The following is a 26,496-nucleotide window of genomic DNA, read 5'->3' as shown; positions in this document are numbered from 1 at the left end:
GAAAAGCAGATTTTGATTTGTGGACTAATTTAATATTTCTAAAATAGAAAAATAATTAACTTATCAGGAATACTGAATATTTCAAGAAATCATTTCAAGTATTAAGACGTGTCTAGCTGCATTAGAGCACTACGTTTTCTCAAAAACATCAATACTGTGAATTTAATAGTCTTCATAAGATTCTGTTGGGAACAGTCAAGTACACCGTATTGAATATCATCTTTGAAGTTGAGAATGTGCTTTGGTTGTGCTCTCAACAACCAAATTAACAAGACAAAATTGAAATGATCTTGAAATTTAAGTAGTGGTGTAGAATTTGTGTAGATTTTTACCTTACATTTTTTATTACTTTTACTACTTTTTAAAAAATCATTTCAACCATTAGTTGCAGCCCTATTTAAGATGAAAAAAAATTAAAGGGTACTAAGTGAGATAGTTTTAAACCTCCATAAAGTTGGGTGTGACTAGTTTTTAAAAGAACAGTCAAAATTGGAGAAGTCGTTAGTATGAGTCAACATCCAAAAATGTTGGATTATCAGGATTATTTTTATTATTTTCAGACTCGACAAAGCTCTTCTAGAGCCACAGAAGGCATAGTTTCCACAGACTCAATAGTCCCTCCAAAGACCAGAAAACTGTCACTTTTGGAATTGAATCAAATCTTTGAAGTCAAAAATGACGTTCCACTGATTGTTTCTTCATTGGGTAAATCATGATGGAAAGTGTGTGTACCAGTGAAAGTAGTTCCACCTATTTGTGTCCTGTAAGAGCCAGGCTGAAATTTATGTCAGAGGAAACAGTTTTCAGTAGCTGAGCCAAACGATTATCTTCATCTCAGGAAATGGGCTTTGCTACACAAAGAGTGTTGTCTTGCTCTTGTTCTTCTCTCTACCTGCTCAGGCCCTGCCAGCCAAGGCCAGAGGTCAAAGGCCTGACTACTGCACCCCAAGCAATACAACATTATTGTGACTACTGATTCACACACACATACACACACATACATGTGGGAGACCAGAGGAGAACATTCCACAACAGCAAAGAACCGGGCGGCACGAACATCCTGAGGAAACAACACTCACTTCCTGTCAAATTAAGCCAAGCCGACGGCTGCTCGGGGTGATAACCGCCACCACTCGCTGACCACTGAGTGGCTGTAGTAGAGCACCACCTTAGTATCAGCTCCCACCCACCAGTTCCACATCTGCCCACCGCCCATCAACCAGCCTAGTCACAAGTCCGTTAACTTACAGGACAGTCGGCAGTGTTCCTCAACAGGATGGGCCTCCTACTACTGCTCACCTCCACGCTCCTGTCCAGCTGTAAGACTCCTGCTCTTTTACCTGCTGTTTTAGGATCTCTTTGGATTTCTTTTTGAGGAGATGGTTGATAGATTTGTCTCTAATCTGGTGCTTTTCTTATCTTGTTCCAAGACTTCCATCCATGGAGAGTGGTGGACGCGCAGGCATGTAAGTATAATGTGTTCTGGATTAAGGTTAAGACAACCTGCACAGAGACAGTTTACTGATTAGACCACTGACTCATCGCTTTACTTTCCATATGTGCAAAGTTATTGTTCTGTTGAGCACTTTTCAGTGTGAACACTCTTCAATCAGTTGTCAAACACTAAAACATTCACTCAGTATGAGTCAGTGGAAACAGTCCTGTTTGTTATCAGAGCTTTCTGATGGCGAGTGTGTGGTACAGTGGAAAAGTTGTGGTAGGAAGCGTTGGGAACGTGTTGGTGAGCAGTGTCACACGCCTCCCTGTCCTCTCAAGGCAGTTGGTGATGGAAGGCATTAGGTCGTGTTATGGAGCTGCAGGAAAATTAGCAAATCTAGGTTGGAAGTAAAACCCATATTTTAAGTGGCTTTGTGGATTTGATTATTGTGTTTTTGTGGTTTCTCTGTCAAGCAGAATGTTATAGGCGGCTCTGATAAAGAGGTGAAAAGGAAATTTCATAGTTTAGTTTTTTTTTTTTTTTTTTTTTTTTTTTTTTTAAATACACAAAAATGACAAAGAACAAATTATATACAGTGCAGGGAGAAGCAGAAAATCAGTGGGCTTATTTGAAGCCTCCATCCAAAAAATGTTAAAATTTCAAAATGTTATAGAAAATATTATGACTACTTAAAAGTGATAGAAAACTAATAGTAACAATATATATATAATAACAACAACAATAATAAAAACAAAAATAAAAACAAAAGTGTGTATGTGCATGAGCGCGTGCATGTGTTTGTGAGGGGGATATTCGTTTATACACCTGTTTATGATACATCACTATACGTCACTATGGGTGAAACAGATAAAACAAGGATAAGTGGACAAAAATACACGGAGAAAAGCAGTTACAAAACAGCAGTTAAATGTGGGAAAAGCCATTCCATAATTTGGTATCCCTAAATCTTATCGAAATTTGACCTCTGCAAGTGAGAAATTTAGGAGGATCAAAATCTGAAGATTGACAAGTTGAGTAAGAATGGACTGTGAATTTGCTTTTAAGTAAGTCTGAGACTGCTCAGGAATATTCCCTTCACTTGAATGTATCTTATAAATTAAAACACATATTTGAGAAATACTGATGTTATAAATAGTAAGAATATGGAGTTTCTGAAATGGAGAAGCAGATGAGATGTGTGACTGATCGAGTTGCAATCCTAACAAAACGTTTCTGAAGGATCAACATTTTGTGGAGTAGTAGGAAAAGTACTTACCCAAACTATATTACAATATGACAGAATTAGACTGTAATGAAGAGTAGAGACAGTGTGTGGTGACAAGATGACTAACCCTCCTTATTATACCAATAGATTAATTTATTTTTCTGCTAACCCGGTCAGTTTGACCTCTCCAAGTCAAACTCTCATCAACAATAATTCCCAAGAATCTTGTAGTTGACACTTGAGGCATGTCAACAGACTCAATTGTGATTTTAGATAAATCTTTAGAACATGATTTTTTGCCACTGAAAATGATAAAGTTAGATTTTTATATTCAAAGATAGTTTATTTAATCTGAACCATGTAGCGTAGGCAGTTAAACCAACATTAGAGAGAACTAGGGTTGTGTCATCTGCAAAGATTATAGGAGAAAGGATATTTGAGACATTGGACAAATCATTAATATAGATAAATAAAGAAAAATAATGAGAGAGAGTAACACAGAGTAACAAGCAACCTTTAACACAAACACACTATTTTCTGTTGGAGACAAAACTTTTTAATCATTTGTATGTAGTATCATGAAAACCATATTTATGCAACTTTTAAAAATAAAATATGATGGTTAACTGTATCAAAAGCCTTTGAAAGGTCGATGCAAGTGTTTATTGAGCTATTTTCCCAAATGAGAAAAAATATTTATTTTTAGCTTCATATCCACCCTTAAATCCCCACTGTATCTCTTATATCTTTGGTCTCAGCCATGTTATATGGATGCAGCCAGTGCTCAGTATGACTCACACTATGTATCAAGGGCCCATAGCAAATCTCTGCTCTGCACGCCTGATTTTTCTCATCATCAGGCCTGCCAGATCCTGCTGAATGATGTTGGGTGTGGGCCAGATTCAGCAGGCTCTGAGATGGTGATAGGTCTCCCGAGTGGCCTGTTTGTCTAACAAAGTGCTTTTCCTGCCCTTTTTTTTGTTCTCCTGGTTTGTTTACTGCCCCACAACACCCCACTCTGAAGTCACAACAGCAGCCTGTTGTCTAATACTCGACCATATGGGTGATTTGGTGGCGAGGCTTGATGTGCACGTACAGATGCTTTTTGTTTCTGGTTACACTGCGGAAAAGTAAGCTGTTGTCACTAAAAGTTACTTGAAAGTGCCCTATTCTCTGGATGCAGATAACATGAGCATCAGAAATAAAAAGTGTATCCTAAAAGACAAAATGTTGCTTTTAGTCTTAGTCTTGGACAGTCTCTTCAACATTTGTGAACATGAACACGTATCTCCTGTAAATCATTCATTAGTTTTCAGCTGTTCGTTCCTGCAAACCACATGAGCATTTGAGCTGATTCGTGGCTTTGGGATTGGTGCAAGTGATTATCAAAACGTTCACATGTGGCCGTGTGAACGATGCAGTTCGACTGCTGTTATTAAACCAGAGACAATGAGGCTGAGAATTGAAAAGCATCCTGAAAAAAAACATGATTAATAACCATGAATAGATTGAAAAAGTTTCTTCAGAAATATGAAATGAGTGACTCATGAGGGCTGATGCAGGTTATTACAAGACTTTAAATTGTGTTAGGAAGACAAGACAGTGGCTTGTTGTTGTCCAGACCGAGGCTTTAATTTCCTGATAACAAGTTGTGGCCAAGATGTGATATAGATAGTATACAGGAGACTGTGGATACAGAAATCATAAATCTGGTTAGTGTATCAAGTGGGTCAGGATGGCAAAACACGCAGTCACATATCAGGTCTCACCCAGTCCTTTTCCTCTGATCGCCAAACAAGCTGCTCAAAATGGTTCTCCAAAAGCATCAGGGCTGTTTTCATCAGCTCCAGCTGCAGATAGAAAGCACTCTTCCTTATCTACTGTGACATTGTTGTTGCTTTGTAACATCAGAACGCTACCAAAGACATTAGCAGTGATGCATGAGAGCATTGTTTCTTGTATGAGTCTCATAGGATGCTGTCAATGATTCCATGGTAACACACCTGCTTCCTGCTAAGCAGAACCCAATTTTAAGGCAACAGAAATGAAAAATGTCAGTGGGCGTCATTATAAATATGCCAGTGTTGATTTGAATGGGGACTGATTAAAAGGAAATTCTATTCAATCCACTTCTATGCAAAGCGTGGTTCAGAAATCTCCGCCTAACAAGGTAATGCATAATTTGTGGATGTTAAACCTCAAAGGAAGGAGGGGAAAGCCACACACACAGAACTCCATCACAAGTATTTTAGCACAGCTTGTCTTTGTCTGGACATCTGAATGACATATACTGTATATATACTCAGTACAGGACAAATGTAACAAAGGGGAATCAAGATGTACATATAGACTCATAGAGAGGTCAAGAAAGGACTTCAACATCCACAAGAGCCAATGAATACAAAATGGAAAAAAGCAACAAAAATCACAACTTAGAAAATCGTCTACAAGCTTACTTTCAAATGAAGCAATAAGTCTACTTTTTTTACTGTGTCAGCCCACATGGACTTACAAACCAAGATTATTGTTGCAGTGGTGAAGATTTTGACGGAAAAGAACATTTTAGATATAACATTACATCACTATCAAAGGACTTTGTTTCCTCTCCCAGTCTATACAAATAAAAAAAATAAATTCATTCAAAAAAAAATTTAAATAATCATCAAATCAGACAACATAATGAGAGATGAGAGACATTTTACTAAAAGATATAGTCTAGCCCTTAAAGTAATACTTTTTGGGAAGTATATTTAGTAGCTTTTTTGCTGATAGTTAGATAAGAAGATTGATATCATTGTTATGTTTGTACAGTAAATTTGAAGCTAGCTTAGCTTAGCATAAGGAGTGGAAACAGCTAGCCTGTGTCGCCCCAAAGCTCTATAGATGACAGACTGAACTTCATATCTAACTCTTGGTAAGAAAGCTAATAAGTGTATTTCCCCCAAATGTCAAATTGTTCCTTGAATATAATAAGCAATAAAACATGGACATGGACATCTTCAACCTCACCTTAAACACATAACAAACAAAGTCTTGCCTCATCAGGGAAACCATTAAACTCACTTGTTTTGTATCTCAACATAACTGCACAGACTTTTAACAAGATCAAATGTTGTACGCGTAAGGTTCTACACTTTAGCGACAGTATGTCATTTAGGTTTCTACCAAATATCAACAAAACATCTTTTCTTACATAATGAACAATGTGCACTGACTGTCATTTTAATATTAATATTACACTGTAACCTGTTTTGAAAAATAAGAAATAAATTAATAATGCAAAATAAAGGTTTCATTTGTGTATTCCAAGAGTGTTTGATTGAAATGTCCCACTTAATGATCTCCACTGAGCTTCTGTTCAGACATGTTCACGATTGTGTTCCGAAGTCAAATTATCTCACATTGATGTGTGACGGTTAGAAGTTTCCATCCTGTGTCAGAATTGTTCTTGTGTAAATATAGAGAAGGAAACACCATTGAAATAGAGGAAATTGTACGCTACTACAAAAAAATCTAAACTTAAGATTCACTTAATTAAGTAGCTTTTACATAAAGCTTTCAGTCTGAGGTCAAATGAATAAGTTCAACCTTTAGGTTCAAAGTAAACTGCCTACTCTTTTTCAGTGTAGTAGCTTACCTTGTAAATCAGCTAATTGCTAATACATTTTTTAAACTCACTCCCCAGTATTCACAATAAAAGGCATCACCCTATCCATCGAGCCCAGTGATGATGTCATTCGAGACACCAGTGTGATACTGAAATGCCAGGCCGTTGTCAGCAGCTCAGGGCAGGAGCCACTGAGTCGTCATTACACCATATACAAGGACGGGGAAGAAGTCTACACCAAGACATCCAGCACCTCGGAGGATCTTCTGTACCGACTGCCCGAGGCCAGAGTCTCCAACACCGGCAAATATAAGTGCCAGATCACCATTGAGGACAAAAAGATGATCAGCGATTTTAAGAGACTCACAGTAACAGGTTCGTTTGTCTATCTGGATGTTATTAATAGCAGTTTGACAAGTTTACATGAATTTGAATGTGTTCAGATGAAGTTAATAGGCTACAATTGGGAGCAATTTTTATTTTAAAAATACCACAACAGTTTTTTTACAGTGTGTTTAAACATCTGTCTGCAGAATATTCCTAAAAAGGTATTAAAATTTTAATGGAATCTGGTGCAAGAAAAACAGATCTATGGAGTTTTGCCTTTACACAAACATTACTAGCCATAATAGTGAAACTAGTGAAGGCTTGATTCCAAATGTTTGCATGATCATGAAATAAATTTAAATTTTATGTGACTGGAATGATGTGTCTGGGAGCGACAGCAAGCAGGAGAATTTATTCAACATTGGCAGAAGATGACGGTGTTTCATTTCCATCTGCTTTTACAAGCTTTATTGCACTTATGCTTACAATTTGAGCATATTCCTTTGCATTTGGGTCTCTAGGCCTGTCAGTACCAGAGGTCCACCTTAACAAGGCTGTGATCAGTGAGGGGGAGGAGGTAACAGCCAGGTGCATGGCACCTGGTGAGACAGGCTCCATCATTTTCTACTTCTACGAAGACTCCAAAGAGATCTTGGAGAAGAAGGTCAACTCCAACCAGACTGAGGTGAAGCATCGCTTCAACAGCGTTGGCATCCACAAAGTTCACTGTGCCTACACTGTCCTCGTGATGCCAGACTCCTTCAAGTCCAAAGATAGCAACACTGTCCCCATTTCAGTCAAAGGTAAGTAGAGTTTTGATCTTTCTTTACTTTTTAAAGCATCAGACCCGCCTCAGGACTTTCTCTCCATTGACTTTGTCTCCACAGAGTATCCCATCACACTGGTTTTGGACATTTCCCCTACGTACAAGATCTATGAAGGAGACAGACTCGACATCTCGTGCACCATCATAAAGTCTCAGCATAGCTCTCAAAGTATCCAACTGTTCTTGAGCCAGGGGACCCAACTTCTCCGCAGTGAAAGCACTAAAACCAAAGTCAGCCACAACATGACCGCACTGGCAAAGAACTCAGGGGAGTTTGAGTGCAGATTAGTGATGGGAAATGTAGTGAAAGTTGCCACGAAGACGATTTCAGTGACAGGTGAGTAAACCTGTGTTTCACCTCTGATATCATGCTTTTCATCTTAAAAGTACTGATGTCTATAGGTGTTTCTTATATAATGACTTGGACTTTTTTTCTATTCACAGAGCTGTTTTCAGTGCCCATTCTCACCATGTCTCCTGCTGAAGTCTTTGAAAAGGAATATATGAAACTAACCTGCAAAAGTGAAAGCTTTGCCTCTGAAAAACTCCGCAGGGAAGAGTTGATATACTCTCTGGATCCATCCAAAAACGCACTGAGCCAAAACAATGGGGAATTTTCTGGCTTGGCCCTGCAGCATGATTTGAACTATACCTGCATAGCTCGAGCCAAGGGCATCGTGAAACACAGTAACACCCTGACTGTTCGTCCTAAAGGTGAGCTTGCTTGCCTCTTTCAGATGCAAAATGTAAGAAACAGATTAACAGTGGACTCAAGCTCAAGTGTCAGCAATTTGACATGTTGGCCTCATATCTCTTATAAAATAATCTGTTTAGTAAACCACAAGACACTGCTAACAAGCCAATTGTAAGTTGTTGAGGAGATTCCTCTCATGTCAGATCAGACTGTAAAAATTATTTTCCCCTCACAGTTCAGGAAAAAGAGGTTTAAAAAACCCTTGTAGTAATTAGACCATCTCTCTATATTTTCAGTTTTTATTCATGCCAACTGCATGGATGTATGACTTAGTATACAGAAAATGCTTTAAGCAAATGAGCAAATACAAATTAATCCCAACTTAAAGGTGCTATAATCAGTATATATGTATATATTAACAATGGATCCAATGACTTTGTGTAATGTAAAAGGGGTCACTCATAGTGACACACCCACAGAGAATTACAATATAAACCAATTGCAGTTCATCTCAGCTCTGCTGGGATTTTAGTATCTGTCAGCTCATTGTTTTGATTTCTGGTCTGCAAAACAACTGTTTTTGTTATCTTAGAAGCAGCAGGCAATTATTTTTAGTGGGAAAAGCTCTAAAACTCCATTGTACTCTACCTGTCTAGCACCAAACAGGAAGACACAGTTAGCAACTAGCTGGTGAACATAGCTGAGCATTAGCAGCTAAAGAAACAGATTTTTCCCTCAGGAGTTGTTGGAGACCAAAGACCGAGCTAAAAGGTTTTGAATTTACATGTAAATTGGATTTACATTAATCAGATGGACAGACAAAACACACAAAAAGCATACAGGTTAGATTACATATTTCATGCTTGAAAAGAGCTTTTGTTTTTGCTTCATAGGATTTGCCCCCACTTTACTTTTCTCTTTCTCCTCTTCAGTTCCTGTCTCCAATCCAAAGATCTCGGTGGTTGACAAGGTGGTCCTCAAACAGCCCTTCAAGATACTCTGTAAGTCGGACAATGGCAGCCTGCCAATAAACTACACCTTGCTGAAGGACAAAAGCCAACTGAGCACCATCAGCGTCAAGCTGCCCATTCAAAAAGCGCTCTTCACAGTCACCGTCACCCATACTGATGAAATAAGCAAGTATACGTGCGAGGCAAAGAATAGTCACAAGAAAAGCCTGGTCAGTGAAAAACTCAACGCTACTGTCATAGGTAAATATTCAAATCTGATTACTATGTTTTTGATTTGCCTCATCAACACTGGATAATATATTCAAATCAGTCAATGGGTTACTGCATGCAGTTTTGCACAGTAACAATAACCCTGAAAAAACACTTACAGACACCCTTTAATCATATAAATTAATTAATGAAAATGAAGTTAAAATCTGTTTATAAATATGTTTTTTTTTCTCCCAGTGCCTGTTTCGAGGCCGACTCTGACCGTCATCCCCCCCTTGCCCGAAATCTCTGAGGGAGATCATCTTTATTTGATATGTGGTACCCAAGGCACCCCGCCGGTAACCTTTAAGTGGTACCGTGTTGGAAACAAACAGCCGCTGTTCACCACCACCTCCAACAACAATCACACAAACTACCAGGTCTCCGGGTTGACCAAACAGCACAGCGGCACCTACTACTGTGAGGCCGTCAACCACGCCAACAATGCTGTCAGCAGCGAGTTGGTCGACATAGAGGGTAAGACTGAGGGGTATACACACTTTGTAGGGAACCCAGCGCTTCTGTGGTCTCTGATCTTTGATGTCTAACATCCCTATCAAAACAGGCTTGCAAAAAATAGCTTTAAACTAAAAGTAGAGAAAGATAGTTAAGCTCCAGACGCTCAGTCGGCTAGCACATTTTTCATGGATGTGGTGAGAATCAAGTTCAGCATCTACACAAAACAAAAGCAAAAGTAAAAAACAAAACAAAATAATCCAGGGAGAGTTTTTTAAAAATGTGTTCAGATTGAACACAGAGCAATTTCATTACCTCACTTTAAAGACTAACTGCTCCCAGGTAGACAATCTTGCTTGCGCTCCAAGCTAACGAGAGATGACTAACCATGGATGTATAAAGAGAACTGGATACAGGAAGAGGCCTGGGCTTTGACGCAAATTTGACATAGCGGCCAAACCATGTAATTATGTCACGTGATGCACACTGGCCCAAAAAGACTTTTTCCCATAGACTTACATTGTCAAAGACAGGTCTGTAAATCAGCGGATACAAATACAGCGTCACACCCCCACAAAATGACTTGTCTCACTGTGAGAATTTGATCTATTCAGTCTGATCACATTTCAAAAGCCTAGAAGAGCCACACGATTGAATTGTTTTATCCCCATTCAAGTTTAGCCGAAGGGCAAAACTGGAAGTAGCCGACTCAGCCGGCGAAAGTCACTAGTGCGATTACTCTATGGGCCCCACAGATGCAGAAGCAATGAGGAAGAAGTTGAACTTTTTTGGCTTCATGCGCCATTGAGCAACTTTCATAGGAATGAATGGGGCCCTGCCTCCGGCGCTGTATCTAGTTCTCTTTATACATCCATGTGACCAACCCTGTGCAGCAAATCACAACTGGGTGTGGCCACAATTACAACAGATCACACATGATCACACTTAGATGTGATGTAGGCCGTCATCACAGATTCAACAGAGTTTTCAACCCGTAATATGTCAGTGTAGCAATGCTTTTCATCCATACAAGATCTAGTGTGAAGCCTTTACCACTAGCGACCATTGCACTGACTGACTCTGTGTGTGTGTGTGTGTGTGTATCTCAGCTCAGACTCACACTGATCTCAAAACTTACCAGGAAGTCCAGTTCTTCCTGGTATTTTCCTCCAAACCCTTTTTTGCGTCTCTTCATGAAACAGTCATATAGCCTCAGGATAAGGGTGGATTTTTCACTCATGCTGAAACATTTTCAACTCATATGGACTCATCTTTACTAAATTGGTGCCACTTACAGAGTGTTCAGTCTGAATAGTCCTTGAAAGTCCTGGCACTGCAATGTCTGCTTTTTTATTTTATAGTCAACATTAAACATAAGGGACACTCCAGTGATTGAGTTTCTAATTCTTCACATAACTGCACAAACATAAAATAGTTAAAGCTACACTATGCAGGTTTTGGAAATACACTAGCATAAGACTCTAAACCAAACCTCTGCGTTCCTCCTTCCCCTCCCTCTCCCTGCTCTGTTGCACTCCACCAGCCCCTCACCTGCACCTGCTGATAGCATGCACCTGAGGTATTGATTTCTCTGCAGTGACTGGAAGTAAAGGAGCTCTTAGATTCAACTAATGAAGGTATCTGGAGCCTGTGAGTAAGCTATAGCAGCGTCTTCCAGAGGCTAATGCTAACATGGAGCGTCGATACAAGAGGAGTAGTAGGCCAGAAGTATGTTAATGTATTCATTGACAGCTGTGAGCTCCCACCCATGACTTTGGCCTTCTCTAATTGGCTAGAAGGGCGAGGCTCACTTAAAACCTTAAGAAGGGAATATCTCTGTACTGCTGCCGAGCTGTTCAATGAGCCCGAGTCACAGAACACCTCTCCACATTAAGATATGCTTTGAAGCATATTTCAACAAAAAAGATATAAGAAAGAACATACATACTGTAGCTTTAACATCATATCACATCAGCAGATATTCAATGCAGTTACACAGGAGTTGGTGAACTATAGACATCAGTTTGTGGTATCACATTATTCTTTGTTTCTTTTTTTCATTTCTTTTCAACCCTGTTTTTCACTCTGCTCCTTCACCTCTCTCCTCTTAAGCAGCCTTTGTCATACTGTCCTGTTTTATTCATTATCCTACTTCCTCTTTGTGTTTTTGTTTGTCACTGACTCTCTCTTCTCTCTGTGTGTCTCTCTCTCTCCATAGTTAACCTGGCAACGTGGAAGAAAGCTTTGATCGGGGGGTTCTGTCTGCTGGTGGTCTCGGTGCTGGTGGTGGTACTTGTGCTGTGCTTCAGATCCAAGAGAGGTAGAGAGACCTACAGTCCTCCAGCAACTCAGGCCTCTTATATCTAACTATGTATGAAAACCAACCTTCCTCCTCCTCCTTCTTCCTGCTCTTCTCACCTCTCCTCTTTTATTATAGGTAAAAGAGAAGCAGCTGCTGAATTGTCAGTGTGAGTTGGCTCGACTCCTTGCTTCCTCTGAATATGACAGATATTGTAGAGAGGTGACAGTGTATCTAGTTTTATTAGCTGGCTAAGATGGCTGATGGTCTATGACAGTGTTTTGTTTTCCTATTATTTCCTATTATTTATAGACTTACTATAGAACCATACTTGTTGTTTTGCATGTTTGAGCCCATTGAGAGACAGCTTTTGAAATATGTCTCATTGATAAGTTGTGTAAATAAGAACAACTTGTCAGAAAACCAGACCTGTAGGACAAACAATAAGCAAATATGGACATCTTGAAGTATAACTTTAGCTAAGAAGGTTACTGGTTGGCAGCCAGCTCTCAAATTTGAGTTGTTGTAAATAACCTTAGAAAATTGTCAGCAGTAATGTAAAGAATGTGAGGTTTGTGATAGATCGGTACGTATTTAATTCATTCCTAAAGGCAATTTCAGTGTCAGAACACCCAAGTCTCTCATAAATCACAAAGTCAAATGAGATAAATAAGAAACTAAATCAAATCTGAAAAAGCCAAATAATGTGCAATATCTGAAATAGATCAAAATATCAGAATAGAGACTAAAAGTGGGATCATAATTTAAACCCTTATATGTATTGAATATACATTGTACAATGGTACTGCTCAGTGTTATACTGCATATTAATAATGTAAGGAAAGTAGATATAGAGTATGTCTGGTATGTAATATGAAAAAATAGTTGTTTGGCAGAATAAAAGTGAAGAAACACACAAAAAAGTGCAAGAATACTCAGATATTAAAGGTACCCTGTTAATTTCTTTGACCACTAGTAGCGCTATGGAGCAATGTTTTGATAATTGGGCCTTGCTTTGTTTGTATCTCATGCATAAAGAAAGGTATACACTGACGCTACACATTCCTACCAATGGTTTCACGCTACAGCATTTGGTGGTAATGTGCCAAGAAAAGTAGCAACGCCTCAGCAAAATGGAAGGAAGAAGATGACTGCAAGCTAGCAAACATGAATGTAAAAAATGCAGGTTTAAAAAGATTGCTTTACAAATATTTTATAAGGAAGGAAATGCATTCAACACATTTAAGCCCCATGTGCTAAACATGACATAGTGCACAATGCATAGTGTGTTTTGGTGAGAAACACTGAATGTAAACAAAACTTTGTTTCAAAGAAAACTCCACAGGGTACCTGCAGCAACAGGCTGCCACCAGAGTGACACCACCTTTCATAGGCTACAACATGCAAAACCTCAAGTATAGTTGTTTAGGTGCATTATTAGTTTGTGTCAGAATTTTTTAAAATAGTTTTTCTGCTTTAGATCATTTGGCATTTAATAGATATCTGCTTGATTTTCACTGCTGCCAGAGTTGACTTTATTTTCACCATTTCTCAGAAAGCCTTCGAGCCCTAAATCAGATGACTCTTTAAGATTGAATCTAACCCACGACACAGAGGTTTATAAAGCAGCCACAGGTAGCTTGGTTTTACTATTCTCCTGTGTAGCCTACTACTGACTGTCCTCATCAGTCATTACTTTAACAGCCATAGGTCATTTCTTTTGCCTCAACAGTTATAGCATGTTTTGTTTAGTAGTCATACTCACTTCCATGATCCATGTTCTAATATGCATGCAGGGGTCATATTGTTGTAACCTGGCTACTTTTGTTTATGTAACTGTCCATGTTGCTGTAGATATCCTGTTTACATGCAAGCACATTATCATGTCTGTGTGTTTGAGTGCATTGTCTTCGTCTGTCTCTGACATTTTGCATGTACATTGTGTTTGTGTTCGTGTGTGTATTCCGGAGGCAGGAGAAGTAGGATGTTGTTAGAACACAGTTGCAGTAGGAAGTAAACTCTACAAGGTACAAGCAAGTGTTATGCAGGAAGAAGCTGCTTAAATAGTAAAATCATAGAACATGGCTTTGACTGTCAAGTGTTGCAAACTGCTTAGAGCGCCCATTATCATCTTCTTCCAGACGCAGCGCCGCACTATGATGGCATGGAGGGGAGAGTGACCAATGGGACGCGAGATAGCGTGGCGTCGCTTCCCGCTGACATCAGCAACAGGAGCAGCTACAGTATCCCAGCCACAGTGTAGAGACACCCTGATGTGGGAGGGACTTGAATTCAATTTTTAAAAAACTTTCAGAGAAAAGGAAGTTCTAATAAAAGACTGAGAGCAAAAAATCAAAAGGAACACACATGGCAGTAATCGTGCTTGTCACGCCAAGTGTTGTAGGATTTGGACATTCTCTTCATAGATGGGATTTCTTAGTGAAAAGGAGGGGTGTGTTACAACCAAAAAATGAACCAGCACCCGCTGCTCCCTCTCCCCTCCTCCTGCAATCTAGATGGCCTTTGATTTTATACTTAACATTACTGTCTTTGTCCTTTGTTTCTTCGTTCGCCATGTCTGTGCGATTGCATGTCCTCTAAATGTTGCAACTGCTCTGTTTGTCTGATAAGCATCTTTAAAAGGAGTTGGTGAATGTTTGATTTGTATATACATTTTTATCACCATCACAGGAAATGTGTGTATATATTTTTGGTTGATCCCTTGACTGTCTGAAAGAGACACTTGTAGAATAAAGAAGTTGGTTTTATTTAGAAGCGTGTCATTACCATTCATTTTGCTCCAGCTGTTGCATCTGAGGCTAAATTCATATGCTGAAAACTTTTGAAGTGCAAAAACTGCTAAGTGCAAGAATGTGTATTATTATGATGCATGTATGAATGTTTTATTATGGGCTCTGGATGGTGTTATCATACCAGCACGGGTCCAAAGTGAGAATTCCAACATAACATTAAGTCGATTCATTCTCTAAAAAGGAATGCACAACAGAGACTTCCTTTAGAAGTTGAAACAATAGAGTCTGCAAGAAACTTCCTAAGTTGGCACAGAACAGGTTGGGGGAGGGGAGGGGGGGGGGGGGGGGGGGTGACTGTTGATAAAACTGGTAGTGTCGGGGTGGATAGGGCTTATTTTGTTTCAGGCCAGGCAAGTTTGAATGCATGCAGCAGGTGGAGGAAATTAATCACATAAGACTTGGTTGAGCTCTGTGTGAGATTACATTACCAACCAGGAAGTTGCAATGGAAGTTGTTTTGCCAGAACATACTGTGCAGTCGCTGCTGAATTAACAGCCTATTGTGCTCAAGGCAGTGGAAGATGTGTGTGTATATGAGATGAAGACTTTAAAATCAGCTCCTTTACTGATTTTGTTTTTTGTTTTGTTAGGAGCAATAAATTCAACACTATGAGGCCAAAATGTGGAGATATGCCACAAATACATGTCTTTTATCTCTCCATTACTACCTTTAGAACAGAATAAAATCTGAAAATATTAAAGGAATAGTTTGACATTTTTTGGAAATTAGCTTTCTTGCTGAGAGCTAGATGAGAAGATCAATGCCACTCTCATATCTGTCCATTATATATGAAGTTACAGCCGGGAGAGAGTTTGGTTTGGTTTGGTTTGGTTAGCTTAGTGTAAACACTGAAAACAAAGGGAAACGGCTAACTTGGCTCTGTCCGAAAGTAAAAATAAGTTCCTTAATTTTTAATACTATTTGTGGTTTCACTGGGGGTTACTTTACATTCAGGACTATTCCTTTGCCAGGCGTAGTAACTTGCCAAGCAACCAGCAGATGAAGTTGCTGCTCCTGGCCAACAAGCAGTTCTGCACATAATTCCCCTTAAAACCAAAATTACTTTTAAAACTAGATTAAACTAACAAGATATTACATGTTAACTTGCAGGCAGAGCCAGGCTAGCTGTTTTCCCTTGTTTCCAGTCTTTATGCTAAGCTAAGCTAGCATAAAGTGAGCCGGCTCTCACTTCATATTTACTGGACAGACATGCGAGTGATGTTGGTCTTCCCATCTAACTCTGGGAAAGCAAATAAGTGTATTTCCAAAAATGTCAAACTATTCCTTAAAAAGGTATTCAAACACATCACCTAGATGTCAGGTGATATTCAAACCTGCGGCTCTGTAATTCATGATTTTACAGTTACAGTTAATTACCTGTTGAGGTATGTTTTTATTTGTTCTCATTGTTGCAGATTCTGTACAAGTACATTACAGTGGGTTGTATTTGTCAGATGCCTTATGTACACGTCTGTCTTCCTGTGTCTCATAGTGAGAGTGGACAAAGCAGTCACCAGTGTGTGGAGCGAGCGACCGCCTGAAGAAGGTGAGCTGGGCTTGTCAATCAGCTTTTGCTCAATGCTTTTACTTAAAATACCTAACAGTGACATGAAAGAATGTATATTTACATGGGTTGACCTGAAACTGAGCATCTAACCTCAGAGAGTTTTAATCTTTCTTCTTTAAAAAAAAAAAAAAGGTTAAAACTTCCTTAAAGCCTATGTAACTTTTGCTGGATAGCTTCACTGTGTCCTCAAGTGATATGTATGGAATAACGGTGAATGGTAAAATGTAGTGTAACAGTTACACAAGTAGAAAAGAGTCATAAAGTCAGCAAACAGTCAGTAACGTCAATTACACAGCAGTATTTATTTAAAGATTGCTTACATTAGCTAACATTAGCCACTATAAGCTAAGCTAAGAAACAGAATGTGTTATTTCTTCTTTCAAAAGTTAGTCTGTCTTTAAGTGTAAGATGTTCCTAAACCAGTCAAACTATAGTCAAACTATTTCAAAGCACCACTAAAATCCGTAGAATACAACAATCCCAACTCAAGTTCCACCTACTAGCTTTTTCCAGAGCTTTCAACTGTATCACACAGTCTTCATCAGTGGATAGAATTTGACCAGCTGGCATGGAGTTGAATCTATTAACCTGCAAGCTCTGTAACTTATAATTTTCATCTATAGTACTTTCAGGACATACTGTTGGCTGAAAAGTAAAGCAGGAAAGTTCATTCCTGACCTCAGAAACAAACATGAACTCAAAGTCTGAAGCGTGTTTTACGGTTGAAAGTTCTTTTTGTCAAACTACTACTTTCATTGTCAAGAATGAACTTTTATGCTTAAGGAAACATTATCTTCATTACAATAAAATAATCATGCAGTTGACTATTTAGTGTGTTTCATAGAGAATTTTGTTTGTTGTGCTCGAAGCAGCCAATGACGAGGAGACCAGCATGGTGTCCAACGAGCCTGATGTGGAGTACACTGAGGTAGTGCATCCCCGGGCAGCAGATTCTGCCAAAGGTAAACCGCTTACACACACCATAAAAAACACACTGTCTGCCTGCTTTATTTCTCATCCTTCAAACTCATTACTCACTCACATTACTTTGATAACTTTGTATCCCCTATTTTTTAACCATCCTGCACTATCTCCCTTTCCATTGCACATCTCCTTGCTAAAACCATTTTTTCCTGCATTGCCAACATTCCTTAATAGTTGATAAGACAGACCAACACTTCCTGGGAGGAGCCTAATTACCCATAATTAAGACATCTCCAGGTTGTTGTAACTGCTGGGATTTCCAGAACCGTTGCAGACCTTATAAACAGGAAGGGTTGAGCTAATTGCCGGGCTGGTTTATGATACCAGCCCCTTCTTCGTTATGCTCCTGTGCTCGAGGTCCCGATGTGCTGGAGACAGCAGTTACAGAATGTGACAATTGTCCATCTATTTTTGGGTTTATGTTAATGATATATCAAACAAACAGTATCTACAGTTGCAATGTAAACTTTGTCTTTGGAAGTTCAAGCAGGCTAATGTGTTGATTTTTACATTAACAGTTCCGCTGAGAAAAGGCACAGACACTGTGTACAGCGAGCTCCAAAACGCTCCACATGGTGAGTTTAAATCTTTAAAGCTGCACTGATTAATATTTTCACATCAACACTGTAAAAAATGACTGTGTGTAATATGAAAGATGTCACTTAAAATGATGAACTCACAGAAAATATTGCCCAATTCTGCACTTCCCTTCAGCTCTGTTGAACGTTTGAGCATCTTCCAGTTTTGTTTTTTTTGTTTTGTTTTGTTTTTCTTTGTTTTATGGCCCACAACATTATTGTTTTGGTTCACTCTCACGGCTCTCATCAGAGTCATTTCCAGCTGCAGCAGGTAGCTATTTTTAGCAAAAAAAGCTCCGATAAACCCACTGTACACTACCTGCCCAGCACCAAACAGAAAACAGACAAAGTTAGCGACTAGCTGATGAACATTGTAGAGTGTTTAGAAGCTAAAGAACCCGATATTTATGTCAGGAGTTTGTTGAAAACAAAACAGAGCCAAACAGAGAGTGAAAATTAAATTTGACTTGGGTGATCAGAAACACTCCCAATGGATTTAATGTCACTCTGTGCCTGTTGTTTGTGTAAATAGGCAACTGTTTGCTAACTTGTTTGCCACATAAACTTTATAAGATGATATACAAATGTTGTGTTTTCAGCTTATTGCACTGCCCTCAAGTGGCAAAAAAATAAATGAATGTAGCTTTAAATAATTTACTGCAACCTGGTGGTATTAGAGAAACTTCTTGATCATAACAAATATTATTTCCAAGGTGAGAACTTGTATTTCTAATGGAAGGAGAGTTTAGCAAGGCCAGCTACAGAACAGTGACTATATCCTGTTACTACTGGCAGGAACTTCCTGTTATTAGAACAGCACCTAAATGCTGATGTTTCTATCAAGCAGTCTATCGGACTCCTAATGTTTCCTGTTCAACAGGGGCAAAAGAATTGTAAGTTGTTGAGAGATAGCATCTGTAAGAGTGAGAGAGAATATTCTAAATATTGATTCAGACGACAGTGACAGACTCCTCCTTCTCTCTGGGGTGAAACAAAGGCCTCTGCGAAGGAGGAACAAGTGAATCATCAAGGCCAGCCATGTCGTCACAACTGTCAAATGACTAATTAATAACACTGAGGTCAGCCAGTGAGTGAACAGGGCACACATCCAACACACACATACCTAACCTGTGATGCTTTTCCCTACAGGTGCTGCTGACCATCATGACTATGTGAGTAATAAGCTGCTATCGCACTCGTGTTTGTCATGCTTACAGTACTTCTTCCTTGCTTTGTTTGTCACCTGTAACTTGAGAATCGTTTACACTACATGTACCATCAATATATCTGCATGTGCATAATTTGGTGCAGTTTCCTGTGTTTTCTGAAAAATTTGCATAGTTAATGAGATATCCCTGAAAAACATTATTTTTAAAGACAAATTTGATTTGCATCTTCTGTAGTTGGATGCTGTGTCAAATCATACTTAATTTTTTTATAGATGAGTGCTGTGATGTAGTTAAGTTTTAAAAACAATCCTATAAACATACATTGTATTGATATGTCACAATGCTCGGTATGACACACTAATCAACTGTATATATCATTATGAGTTATATAATGCATTAAAGTATATGGACACCAATCCATTATATATGCACTTTGAGTTATACACCATAATGTTTTAAAGACTCATGCATATATTATGTGTTTTTAAGTTCCCATTCAATCCTATTGCATCTATAACTCATTATATAACTGATCTATAACTGATTATAGACATCTGAAAATGATGCCAGTCAGAATCAGTACTTCCAGCAATCACATACATTTTCTTCAGGAAATGCTGCTCTAGTTGAACCTTAACACTGGTTTTATTTTTTAATTTATTCTCTGTGTAGTCGAGAGAATTAGTATGACCAAATCTCAATTTTCAAGTTGAAATAAACCTTACATTCCACATTAACCACATGAAAAGTCAAATAGCAAGTTTTTAATAGTCTCATTACTCATGTATGTTACTTGTACAATTACTAAAACTATCCTCATGTCCCTGCTTTGCCTGCTTCGTTCCCTCCCGATCACAGTGACTCTCTGCAAGGCCAATAATCCAGAGCGAGAGGGAAATGGCTGTCAAAGTTTCCAGAAAAGAACAAAGGCATTTGGGCCGGGGCTTCCTTCCCTATCAGCCAGTCAGATCAGCGCTTTGGCCCAGTCAAATTACCTCCAGGGCCATCTCAGCCAGCATACTGTCCCCCAGCTTGCCTTAATCACCACTGTTCCTAACTGCACTCTTTGTCCCTACATGGTGTTAGAGTCAGCTAAACAGAGGAATTTGAAATAATAAACTATGGATGTGACATCATGATCTAAAAGCAGTTGACTCTCTCATCAGTGTATCATCTTGATGACAGATTGTGCGGTTTGGTCTGACAGTAGCCTCAGTTAAATATCTACCCTTATTATGGTTTGTCTGCTCCTCAGGAAGTTGATGTTGAACTGACAATTTGCAGTTTGTGTTTTGGGAGAAAAAAATACAGAGCATCCTCTTGGAGAGTGTTGTTAGTTTTTGCACCATGAAAAATATTGGTTGGCACTTAAGTGTTTGGGGAGATGGATGAAGATACAGCTTATAATCAGATTTTAACACATGCAGAGGGAATTCTGTCGTGCATATTTTACCAGAGGCCACAGAAAATGCTTTTGTTCGATTTTGTTAAACTTATTTTGTGTTCTGAGAGGGTTTAAATGTAGTACTTAGTGGCAGCATTGATGTGTGCTTCAGTGTGAACTGCTTTGCATTGCGTGCACTATGTCTTAATTAGCTGTGACAGTGCTTAATGGGTGTGCTCTGTGTGTCAGCAGGGTTCAGTAGAATACGCTGAGCTCAACGGGGAACAACCTGAGATCAATCACTGCAGTCCAGAGGTCAACAACTACCAGGACCTGCCGGTGCCGGTGGATTAACTCTTCTTCCATATACACATACACTGCTCTGTTTCCCCTCCCACTCACATCTCTTATCCAAACATCTCTACCAATTACTTTTGTGACTCCCCAATCGGTTAAATAATTGACTGCTACTGTATGTGAGCTGTAAATATTTTTTTTGATCCTAATAAAGGCATGAAACATCCTTCCTGTGTTGTTTGGTGGAGTGTGATGGCAGGTCAAGATATAACAGCGACAAAGAAGTTTGATTAGCAGAAAATAACTTTATGACCATCAACTATAATATCATCCTTTAGTGTTTAGTTCCTCAAAGTCAAGTGACTTTTTGCTATTTTCACACATACAGAATACAAGTGCACAGTCCTCACAGGTCACTCTTTGAGCAAAAAAAGGAGCAAAATGAAGTTAAGATTAAATAAAAATGTCTACTGCACATGGATCATGATTCTATTCCTTTAGGTTATGTAGATACATAAAGTGTAAAACTACTATGATATAATACATACAGTATACATTTATGCAAAATAAAAACAGGATGACAATATTCAGAGAATTTATATTAGTTATAGGAAATGAATGATGAACCAAGCTCTATGTACCGATGTGTAAATAAATCAATATTTACATGAAGATTAATATTTACATCTATATATGTCAGTATATCAGTGTGCAATCATTTATGATAATATGTAGAGAAGATTAGGGATGGGCTGGAGGATTTATCTCACAATGATACACAGAGAAATCCATTGTAGAAAAGGCAGTAATATAAATGTATGCAGTTACAATAGCCTCAAAGTATAAATAAACATGGCAGGTGGAGGGAAAATGATTAAACTAAAACAGTACATTACAATACATCATGGCAAAAAACTGAATATCAGACTGATCAGCTGTGACTGTGTAGAAGTTTCCAGTCATTTCCAAACTTTAATCAGAGATTGATCTTTTATGGTGCAGTGTAGTCACAGATGGTGGTACATCTTAATTCAGTTGTTAGCCTGGGACTCTGGGTTGTACCTCAGCTAATCTGTTCAACACACACATACACATTTGTGTCTTGGGTGTGACCAGTCAATTGCTATGTAAGGCTCAGACTCACCTCCTTCCATTGAATCACTCTTGGAAAAAATACAACAGCCTGGCAACTGAGAGCTGCTGCCCACTGGTGAGATAGCTGCTCAGTGATGTCACATCCTGTCCCACCCAAATGTGTCAGATGTGAGTTAGCGAGTAATGGCTGAGAAGAAGTACAATCTCTGCATCATTCATATGTTTTGTGAGTAATAGGCCTTTTTCACAGCAGACGTTTTCACTTGTCTCACTTCACTTGATAAGCACACGTGTGACTTATAACGTTAACAATGACTCTGTTCTGTTCACGTGTCCCAGTAAGTCATGACAGTGTGACAGTGAGCCAGCATGCATAATACTAGGACCCTGAAACGGAAGCAGCTAAATGGAATTCAACCATCATTATTTTTATTATTTGCACCTGTGTTTTTCCTACTGTGACATGTCAAAATGTCTTCTGTGAAAAAAGGCCTATTCCCACTAACCCACACCCCTCAAATTTAGTATTTACATCAATCTACGGTATAGTCCACTAATCAGCTTTTCCTAGTATATACCACTAGAGAGCACCATTGCCCCAACAATGTACTGTGCCACAGATTCTTTTTCTCCTCACTTTGCACTGTTGTCTCCATGTGTGCAGCTGTTACATGGATCCATCTTGTGGTAGAACCTTGAAAAATATTTCAGCTACATGTTACACAATTAATATAGAAAAAGTATTCCTCACTGATGATTATGTGCAATGGGTATGAGATAAATGCAAACTAAATATCATGCTAAAATAACACAGGTTAACATTAGAGCAGTGTGACTTGTGAAACAATAAATCTACATGGCATTAGTGCCATATAATCCTGTATTATCATGTCAAAAGATGTGATATTTTACCAGAAGCATTTCTAGACTACATTTTGGACGTGATGTTTTTTGGTTGTTGTAATTTTTTTACTGTCATGTAACCAGTTTCATTAAGATCGGTGTCTGTTGTCTGGTGTATTTTTTGTGGATTACAGCGGTAATGTTGTACTGTAATCTTCATGTACTTCATGTGCTCCTGCAGTGATCTGCACGTGTCTGAAGTTCCTGTATTCTCCAGTGCAGCTTGATTTTTCAGTTTCACATTTTTTACAAATCTACCATGGAATTGTTTCACTAAAATAGGCTTAATTTGAACATTCTTCACAATGCAGGTCAGATGTACTGTATTATCTTCACAGATATGACCTCTTTTGACATTTAATATTTAATAATTTTATCGGTCAATCACCAAATCAGGAAATGCTCATTGGCCAGCTACATTATTTCACATCTTATCAAAATATACTAAATCTCAAATTATGTGGTTTGATAAAGTTGGGCTTATCAATACTTTTATATCAACAATGGATCAAATCTCTGTATAATGTGAAAGGGATCATTTGTAGTGATGAACCCACAGAAAAGAATCACCTGACTGCAGTTCCCCTCAGCTCTATGGAGCCTTTTAGCTTCTTTTAGCTCCTTGTTTTGGTTGGCCAGCAACTTTTTCTCTCATAAGCCCCATTTCTAGCTGCTGAGGACAGCTGTTTTGAGTAAAAAAGCTCAGATAAACACTTTTTACAGAACCTGCTCAGCATCAAGGGATACAGACAAAATTAGTGACTCCACTAAATGCTAATGTTGCTCTATGTTAGCTGAATCTAAATAGGCAACTGTTTGTTAACACATTCGCCAGAACAACTTTATAAGGATGAAAATAATATAAATATGTTAAATATATCAACATGAGCTCAGGTTTTTGTGTTTTCAATGTGTTTTATATATATATATATATATATATATATATATATATATATATATACACACATATATGTGTGTGTGTGTGTGTATAATAAAATAACAGTCATTAATTTTCAATTAATGCAACTTTGAAGTTGGAGTTACACAGAATTTGGTTTTCCTACTTGAACATGGCATCTAAAATCAGAATACAGTACTTGAATAAGAAAGAATCCAAACTTTTGGATTGGACTGGTACTGTATGTGCAAATGCCACATTATTGTAAAGGGCTTGCTCTGAGGGAAGCTGCTAATATTAATCTATCTTTCTCTCTCTCTTTTTGTCTTACTTACACACACACACGTATCTTACTGCATTGTTTCACAACAAAAATATCCACCCTGCTTCATATCTATCTGTATCGTAATGATCAATCTGAAAATCTAATAGGAAACGGCTCTTAACAGAAGAAACTGTAGCAGTGATGAAGCAGAAGGATGATGTGGCACTAATAGAGGAAGCTGATGTTGTCTTGTCACTGTGTCTTAGGCAAGGCTGTTGAGCAGACAGCTTTGTGGGTAGACAAAAAACGTCTGTAATGTACAATATGACCCTGAGACTCTTAAGGACGTCCATAGTGATATCTTGTGTCTCTAATGTGGCTGTATATGCACTAAGTCGCCTGAAAAAGCACATTTTTGGGATCTCTAATTTGTGAAAACACAACCTTCTGATACTTTCCAACACTGTACATATTAATAACATCATGTGTTGTGCCAATATGTTGCTGAAATTTCAAATTTGTGCTGCTTAATTCACAAATATGCTAAAATGTTATGTTTTTTTAAAGCTGTGTTTAAAATTACTAATTTTTTTCTCACTTAGAAAATAGCTCTTCGTATAGGAAATTACACATTGTTTGACGTAAGATACAGAATTACACATATTTTTAAAGGTACATTTAAATGGCATCCTTTCACATGTTGTAAACAGTTAATGAAATATGAAGGCACACAGTAATTTAATCTATGACATCAGCGTCCTCATTAGAAACTCACATCATATTCACAATGTCCACCCGCCAATAACCTCAAGGACTCCTGGGGCCTGCACTGGTAACGTTGGCATGGCAACTGCACTTAGAGGTTTTTTCTATTTTTTTTTAAATAAATGCATTTAGGGTTGAATGTTCCTCTATCTCTCTGTCTCTGCCAACATCCTCATTAAAATCCCATTAAGCTTTAATAACCTGACTTCTTCCAAACAGTCAGAACATGAGCTCAAACGTCGTGTTTACGTCAATCAACGTGTCCTCATCTTTTATTCTGTCCTCCTCTCTGAATTAATCCTGCTTATTACTGAACTTCCTGCTGCAGTCATTCATATGAACAATTAAATTTATTCTCTACACCAGCTCTATACGTCCCTCTGGTTGGTGCAGTCTCCTGTTGTTCATCCCTAGTAGGAGAAAACAAAGACCTGATTAATCATCTTTTGAATTCACAGAGCTGTGTTCTCCATTTATAAAATATCTTTTAGTGATAACACACCTGTACAAAATATTAGAAACATTTTAAATTAAAGCTCAGTAGTCTCAAAGTTTAAGAATTATTCTCTAACTTGCCTCTTTCTCATTCTCTACATGCCCATTTTAAGTAAATATAACAGGATTATGGACTAAACCTGGATTAATTTGATACAATTACCTGAATATCTGGTCCAGTCAGTGCACATTTCTAATCTGGTCAAAACTCCAGCAACACTTGTAATATTAAAGTTGAGATGAAATAAAAAATGCCTTTTTAACCTTTTAAGATCACATCCCTAGTCATATTGTGCACCTATTTAACAATATATACCAAAAAATACAAAAAAAATCAATTTCTTTCTTTCTTTCTTCTCCCTGTAAAACAAAATATGATGTGTGCTTATGTAGGTTTGAACCCATTTCAACCAATAATATCATGACATCCACTCATCAATCAATCTTCAACTTTTAGTGGCACAGAGCTAAGATTAATTATGACACGTCCACTTTTCAACATTCAAATCACATTCCTCCCAACGTTATGTAACACCTGTCTTTCCTGTTTCACTTGCAAATAAGCTTATATGAGGCTCCAGCAGTCTGAGTTAGTCATATCAAGTGGGTATCTGCCATATTTACTTTTTTTTTCAGCATCAAATTTCTTCTTCGCGTTTCCTCAGTGTTTCCCTGTTGAGCTGCAGTGGAAGTATAGTAACAAAAAGAGGAACTTTGGCACTAAACAGACTGTAACATAGAAAAGAGAAAGAAAGATATCGACTTGATTTGACACATTTGGACATTTGAAGCTTCATATCAGCTTCAGATAAACTTTTAGATTTTACATTTTTGCACAGAAGGACTGTGGATTTGATCCCCCATCACTTACATTGTAAATGCATTATGAAGGGATCTTCTAATGGTCAGTATGAACAGGAGGAATGATTACAGCAAGAAAAACCTGTTTCAAACCTGTTTTGAAACTTGAAATTGTGAATTTGTCTGATGACTTACCCTGTGCACCAGCACGAATGATCGGCTGGAGTAGTGTTGTGTTGCTTGTTCAGTCTGTCGTGGAAATATTTCCTGTTATATCACTTTATTTTAATCTTCATTCATGTCCCACCATCTCCCATCATTATACACAGCAGACTGTTCAGGGTTGACCTGCCTGATTACATAAAAGTTGAACAAATAGTAAAAAGGAGA

The 26,496-nt window shown here is 38.3% G+C and overlaps 1 protein-coding gene across 19 annotated transcripts; it reads left to right on the top strand.

Annotated features, from left to right (window-relative positions):
- Positions 1 to 923: 923 nt before the first annotated feature.
- Positions 924 to 21,111, top strand: pecam1b (platelet and endothelial cell adhesion molecule 1b). Of its 19 annotated transcripts, none has more exons than XM_042397626.1 (16): positions 924 to 1,319; positions 1,431 to 1,466; positions 6,349 to 6,645; positions 7,119 to 7,400; positions 7,485 to 7,760; positions 7,868 to 8,137; positions 9,050 to 9,328; positions 9,536 to 9,814; positions 12,012 to 12,113; positions 12,231 to 12,261; positions 13,648 to 13,727; positions 16,398 to 16,451; positions 17,345 to 17,434; positions 17,975 to 18,031; positions 19,184 to 19,206; positions 20,840 to 21,111. In XM_042397626.1, the coding sequence occupies exons 1-16, from the start codon at positions 1,277 to 1,279 to the stop codon at positions 20,939 to 20,941; spliced, it is 2,301 nt and encodes a 766-aa protein (XP_042253560.1). In that variant the 5' UTR covers positions 924 to 1,276; the 3' UTR covers positions 20,942 to 21,111. The 19 variants fall into 19 exon arrangements, with proteins under 19 accessions (XP_042253560.1, XP_042253553.1, XP_042253577.1 ...); XM_042397619.1 differs by having other exon boundaries at positions 17,342 to 17,434; XM_042397643.1 differs by lacking the exons at positions 12,231 to 12,261; positions 13,648 to 13,727.
- The last annotated feature ends 5,385 nt before the right edge of the window (positions 21,112 to 26,496 follow it).

The sequence above is a fragment of the Thunnus maccoyii genome, chromosome 2 (assembly GCF_910596095.1).
Source record: "Thunnus maccoyii chromosome 2, fThuMac1.1, whole genome shotgun sequence".
Lineage (NCBI taxonomy): Eukaryota > Metazoa > Chordata > Actinopteri > Scombriformes > Scombridae > Thunnus > Thunnus maccoyii.
This window is presented reverse-complemented; position numbering and strand designations above follow the sequence as displayed.

What these genes read in the sequence shown, in the direction of transcription:
- pecam1b (XM_042397619.1), top strand. Translation starts at nt 1,277, where the DNA reads ATGGGCCTCCTACTACTGCTCACCTCCACGCTCCTGTCCAGCT. An exon ending in GTGCTTCAGATCCAAGAGAG is followed by an intron (nt 12,114 to 12,230) that starts GTAGAGAGACCT and finishes CTTTTATTATAG; the next exon opens with GTAAAAGAGAAGCAGCTGCT. An exon ending in CTGCTGACCATCATGACTAT is followed by an intron (nt 19,207 to 20,839) that starts GTGAGTAATAAG and finishes GTGTGTCAGCAG; the next exon opens with GGTTCAGTAGAATACGCTGA.